This window comes from Pteropus vampyrus, unplaced genomic scaffold, assembly GCF_000151845.1.
Source record: "Pteropus vampyrus isolate Shadow unplaced genomic scaffold, Pvam_2.0 Scaffold189, whole genome shotgun sequence".
Taxonomy (NCBI): Eukaryota; Metazoa; Chordata; class Mammalia; order Chiroptera; family Pteropodidae; genus Pteropus; species Pteropus vampyrus.
In genome coordinates this window covers 651292-657635 of record NW_011888970.1, presented here as the reverse complement: position 1 = coordinate 657635, position 6344 = coordinate 651292, and the positions used below count along the sequence as shown (strand labels likewise).

The window sequence follows — 6344 nt, the reverse complement described above, 5'->3', positions numbered from 1 at the left end:
GATGAGAAACAGCGCGTCGTGTTCCTCTTTCAGGTGACGCAGCCGTTTATCTTGAGGAGAACCAAGAGAGACGTGGAAAAGCAGCTGACGAAGAAGTACGAGCACGTGTTGAAGTGCCGCCTCTCCAACCGGCAGAAAGCCCTGTACGAGGACGTCATCCTGCAGCCCGGGTGAGTGGGGTCGCCGTGCCTTGTGTCCCCCTCCTCGGCTGCGGGGACCTGTGGGGGGCATCTGCTTCTCTGGGCTCGTGCAACAGTTCCCTCCCTGGTCCCTTCCTGCTTCCGTGTGGCTAACCCGGGCGTGGCCGGCCCCCTGTGCCCACTCCCGGGCCTCGCCGCCTGTCTCGCAGGGCTTCGGTTTATGCTCGTGTGGGAGACGGGGGCTGACGAGCAGCGCGTCGTTCCACACACAGGGCCCAGGGCTTCGGGCCTCAGGCCCACTGTGGCCAGCAGGAGGGCTGCACACAGGAGTCTCAGCCCATGGGGGACGTTTCAGGACCCCCAGTGGGTGCCTGGGACTCCACACAGGCTTGAGCTCTGTGTGTACTATTTCTTCCTACACTGAACCTATGCGCTCTTCCACGACGTCACAGATGGAAGCCCGTTGTCACTGTAGATACTGGCAGCTCAGCAGATAGTCATTGTTCTTGTTCTTTCGAGGACTTTAACCTTTTCTCCTAAAGGAAGGACTTTGTGGGCTCTCTTTGGCGTGTCCAAATTGCCAGCATCACTGCTCTTGCTCTTTGGGGCTGTTACGAAGAACAAACAGGGTGACTTGAACATAAGCACAGAGCTATTAAGACAGCGGGTCTGATAACTGAGCCCGCTGCTCCGTGACTGACAGGCAGGGGGCGTCAACAGCGAGTGTGGGGCAGTGGGAGGTTTTGTCGTCCTCGAAGCAGCACACAATTTGAAACTTACATATCGTGTTTCTCGAATTCTCCAGTCATACTTTTGGATTATGGTCGGCCTCAGGTAACCAAAACCACGAGTAAGGGGGCGCTGCAGTATGTGGGGCGCAGGCAGCACCGTCAGAGCCCCAGAGCGACTGCGTGTGGTTCCTGCACGTGGACTCAATTTCAGGGCCCAGGAGCCCTTCCGTGATGATCTCATGGGACCCGTCTGGCTCTGTCCATCACACTCTTCATTTTACTGAGTTTCGAAGCGCTCAGTGATCATTCCTGCTCTGTGTCTTCTCACGGGATGCTGAGAAGTCACACGGCTCTCACCAGCTTCACCACAACTTGATCTCTGCCCGAAAGGCCACTGACATCACCGATGCGCTCCCGCGTTTGTCGGGTGACACTGATGGCTCGCTGGCTTCCACGTTCTGCTCCTTGTGGGAAGGAACGTGGCAGCTGGGTGCATAGCCCTGAGGTGGCCGGTGCCAGTCATGGGGCGTAGGCGGTGTGCGGGTCTCTGTCCGAGAGGGAGGCGGAGTGAATGGCAGCCCTCCAGGACCAGCCCGGTGGCCTGGGCACAGCCTCCGCTCTGTCTCCTCGTGTGAAACGAGACGCTGGGCGGCGAGGTTCCGTCGTGGTGTACGCAGACATGTCGGAGCACCGCCTGCACACGGGGAGCTTGCAGGAAGGGCCAGGCCCAAGCAATAGGGCTGCTTCACACGTTTTAGGACGACGTAGGTATGCGTTCTCGCTCACCGAGACGTGATTCCTCAGACGGCTCTTGACACGCTCGCTGCCTTGATGGCGCAGTCAGTTTATCACTTTAGTCGAGAACAGCTGCCATGACACCCCATGCCCTGACAGCGTTTGCAGTGACACCCGTGCCTCCTGAGCATTGGGGAAACCCTGCATGCATGAGCGGAAGTGCAGTGTTGATAAAGCCTGTGTGTCAGGCAGTTTTTCTGTGAATCTCAACGTCACCTCGTGAACAGTAGGTTTCGGTGGCTAAACCCGTAGCTTACGCAGCTGTCAGCGCCAGTGCCGGGGGGCACAGGCCCTGATCATCCTGGCACCGCCTGGCAGAGAGCCAGCCACACTCAGATATCTGGGCTGTCGCTCTTTGTTGATTGTCAGGAGATGGGGCTGCTCTGCACTGAGGGGTGATGACATCATCCCGCTCGGTAGGTGTGGGACACTCAGAATGCCGGTGGCCCAGGCCCATGATCTGGGATCCACTGGGGACAATGGACCCTAGGCTGTCCTGTGGCGTTTGGTCTGATGGAGCCACAGGAGAGATACTCAGGTGTCCAGGCACCTCTTTTTCCTGGAGCCTGCTGGGCAGTGGGGAGACGGTGAATGTGCCCTTGCCTGACCCCCCACATAGCCCCTGAAAACACCTTCTGGGTTGCTGTCAAGCCGTCCTCCTTGCTGGTGGCGTCGTGGTCCTGGGTCCTGGAGTGGGTTCCGCAGTGCACTCAGTCAGCATCTCCCCTTCCTCTGCTGTGATCGTGGTCCTTCCCACTTCTCAGGTGCCCTTGTCCCCTCCCTCCGTGTCTGGAGTCCTCCAGCCCGCTTCCTGGTTTCTGTGATGAGCCTTCCACCACACACACATTGGCTCAGAAGGCTGAGTCACAGGCCCTGTAGTCTCCTTTCTGAAGACGTCCAGTCCCCGCTCCAGCCCCCGCACACACACGGCCTGTCTTTGGTCGTCCTCCATGCTCCGCACAGCCGCCTGTGTGCTTAGCACCTCTCCCTTGTCTACACCTCACGCTGCGGCCTGTCCCATCATGTTGAGAACTCCCAATGGTGGAGCTCCGAGTGGACTGTGCCTCCGTGGCAGCTGGAGCTGTCCCTGAGCGCTGCAGGCAGCGTGGGCTGTCACAGAGGCCTCCCCGGGCCTGGTTCTCCCCCTGGCTTTTGCCTGAGCCACGGTGCCCCGTCGGCGCAGCTGCTTGGCTGCAAAGCTGTCTGTCCTTCATCAGCTTATGGTTCCTCTTCCCCTCGTTCTCCCGCCTCTGCCCCCAAGCCCGCAGACCCCCGGCCCCTCCCCGTTTTCCACACTTCTTCCTGCCTCGCCTGTTGAGCCCTCTCCTCTCTGGGTGACACTCCAGAGCACCTGGGCCACTGCCCTGCTCTTTGTGCAGCACAGGCCTGGGCGCACCTGGTTTGTGTGTCAGCCCCGCTGATAGGATGCAGGCTAACAGTCCGGCACCCCACCCGTGGGGGCACAGGGACACACTGTTCTGTGCATTCACCCTTGTATGTCACGCATCCTCTTCCTAGGTCAGGTGTCCTCGTCCTGAGCCCAGTGTGGTGGCACCGTGGCCTGGTGTGCCCAGTGCGGTGGGACGGAACCCCGCACGTCCGCCATCCAGACGTGCTCTTCCTCCCTGCTGGCGCTCTGGCTTCCTCCTGTGTCGTACGGGCAGTGATGGTCCAAGGGCGGTGACAGAGGGAGTTGGGACCTGAACGTGATGACGATTAGTCCAGCTCTATCTGGGGAGAACGCAGATCGCTGAGTCTCGGGGGTTAGCTGAGTGCTGGGGCAGCTGCCTGGCACGCACACTCACGCTTGTGTCTCCCCCACGCAGCACCCAGGAGGCGCTGAAGAGCGGGCACTTCGTGGACGTGCTGGGCATCCTCCTGAGGCTGCAGCGTATCTGCAACCACCCCGGCCTGGTGGAGCCGCGGCTCCCGGAGTCGTCGTATGCGGCAGGGCCGCTGCAGTACCGCTTGGCCTCCCTCATCCTGAAGGCACTCGACTCGGACTCTTGGAAGGTAAGTGGGGCCAGGTATCGGCCACTGTGGCCTGACTTTGGGTGGAGGCAAGCGACCCCGTGACATGCTTTCTCCTCGATACGGACCCGCTTCCGAATGGACCCGAAGGGGCACGTCGCCCAGCCTTGCACATCCCAGGGGCTGTGGGAAACCGCGCAGTTCAGCGCATGGGACAGAGCCAGGCCCAGGGTTATAGTGACACCCCTGAGGGTGCAGGAGGTGTCCCGGGCGAGTGCCGGCCACTGAGTTCCCTGCCGCACCCCCACCCTGGTGCCGGCTCAGAGGCCCAGGGCCTGCGACCCACTCGTGTTCTGGGTGAGTGGGGACAGGCCAGGGATTCTGTGGTCTGAGCTTCCTCCCCACGAGGGAGGTGTGAGGAGTGGCCTGGGGAAGGTTGTGGTGGCTGACGGGCCAGAAGGTGAGCCGGCTGTCCGTGCGGGAGTCGGCCGGCCTGCTCCTCCTGCCCCTGTGGTCTCTGCTCACACAGGAACGTGTCTTTCAGCGAGTTGAACCGCAGTGGAGCCCTGAGCGGTGCTGGCGAACGGGCAGATGCCCTCAGGGCGCTAGAGGGGAGGCATGTTGTACACAGGTGGCCACTCCATGTTGTGCTTTGTGTTCAGATGCGCATCCTCTAGAGGGTGCAGTTGATGGCATCTGCACGTTCACAGGGGGGTGCAGCCGTCACCCCTGCCGAGAGCATTCATTCACCAAAGGCGCCCCGTGCACGGCAGCTGTCACTCCCCCGCCTGTCCTAGCAGCCCCTCCGTCGGCTGTGCCCCGCGCTCTGGGCTCACACCGTCCACGTACGTGAAACCGTGCGGTGCGTGGGCTCTGTGTCTGTCCTTCACTCGCACACCGTTCCTAGAGCTCCCCGTCCTCAAGCACGGTCGCCTTCCTCTGGAGGCTGATTGGCGGCCCACGGCGTGTGTTCGTCAGTTAGTCACTTGGTAGACACATAACTAATGCTGCTGCGGGCCCAGGCCCGGGCTCTGGGGGGGGAGGTCCAGCCCCCCGAGCACATGTCTGGGCCTGAGGTCAGGCTCGGTTTGACCTTTGAACTGCCAGGCTGTCTTTCGCAGCAGTGTACCTTTTCATTCCTACCCAGGTGAGGGCTGGGGCGTGTCGAGTGTGTGCGTCTTGTCCGCATCCCTGCTGACGCCTACCGTTCCCCACTTCTGATTCTCGCACCCTGTGGGTGAGGCCGCACTTTCACTGCTTGAGTCTGAGAGAAGCCCAGTGGAGTGGCTCATGGGGTGGTCCCAAGCCGGTAGCTTGGGCGGTGCGTCCTCCTCGAGGAGTGGGCATCCCCTGGGCTCAGCTGTTAGACTGAGTGACATGCCACACGTCCGCCCCTGCCTGTACCAGTGCTCCGAGTCTGCTCCCCTGGATGGGGCCTAGCGTCCCCAACTGTCCACACTTCTCGTTCCTCCACTGAGGCTGGTCTTTCTCTGAGTGGGGTCTTCTCCATTCCCACTGCCACTTGGGGTGACCAGGTGCCATCATTCTTGTTTTAAAGATGGGGAAACCGAGGCACGCTGAGCCTGAGCGGTCAGAGTCAGGGTCAGGCCGCTTGGGGCCTGGTCCATCTGTTTGGGAATGTAGGTCGATCGTTGGTTAAGCGCTTGTGCTGCTGCCTCGTAGCTAATTTTCTTTTTTTTTTTTTTTCTGCTTAGGAAACCGATCTTTCTATATTTGACCTTGTTGGTTTGGAAAATAAAATGACTCGCCACGAGGCGGAACTGCTGTTTAAGAAGAGGGTGACGCGGAGACTCATTGAGGAGCTGTCCTCTGCTCCGCCCCCTGCGGGCAGGCTGCCGGCTGTCAGGCTGAAGCCCAGCAGGTGCGTGGTGTGCAGTGTTGCCTCCTGCTCACCGTCCAGCTCTAGCTGTGTCCTCGCTGGTTGCGAATCGGCCCCTGGGCTGTGGAGTCTGGGTGATGTGTCCCTTACCCTGGTTGATGGTGCCCTGGCCCAACAGGGAAGCCTGGGCCAGGTTCGAGTTGCCCATGGGAACCTGGCCCCGGGCTGTGAAGAGGAAGGCCAGCCCTGTGGTTGGGTTCCCTGCTTCTCCTAAAAGTAGCTCATTTTAAACGGGTAGCAAGCTGTGGCCTCTCACCAGCCTGAGTGGTTTTTATCGTCTCTAAGAAGCATTGGGGTTTGGTAGGGGCCCACGTAGGGAGGAGGTTGGGGACGGGGCAGTCAGGTTGGATTGAACCTGGTGTGCGGGATGGTGGCACTGTCATGGCCAGGAGTCTGTGCAGGGTGCCCCATGGGCGGCGTTGGGGCCCTGTATGTGGGCAGAGGGCTGCACGCCACCTGGAATGAGGGTCTGCCATTGCCGCACAGCTGACAGGGCAGACTGTGAGACACGACAACCCAGTGGTCCAGGATAGGCCAGGTGCGGCTGTTGGAAACACGCAGGCTCCTACTCTGAGGTTCAAGGTGAGACAGAAACAACATATTGCAGAGAGAAAGGGGTCAGCTCTGTGAACTGGCAGGCATTCCTGTCTTTTCTTGGTGTGACTTTTTTGGGGACTCGAGACTGACCACCTCGCCTTGTCTGCCTGGCTTGTGCTTGTAGGGCCTGCGGCCCCCTGTTAAATACACAGACGGGCCACAGCGCAGCTGTCCCGCGGGCCTGCCTTTCTGCTCCTCTGCCGTTGCGTC

The 6344-nt window shown here is 60.6% G+C and overlaps 1 protein-coding gene across 1 annotated transcript in view; it reads left to right on the top strand.

Annotated features, from left to right (window-relative positions):
• Nucleotides 1-6344, top strand: part of EP400 (E1A binding protein p400) — a 74605-nt gene that overhangs the window by 28803 nt on the left and 39458 nt on the right. The window contains 3 exon segments of the mRNA XM_023537406.1: nt 34-170; nt 3493-3679; nt 5353-5728. Of these exon segments, the coding sequence (XP_023393174.1) occupies nt 34-170; nt 3493-3679; nt 5353-5728 (700 nt within the window).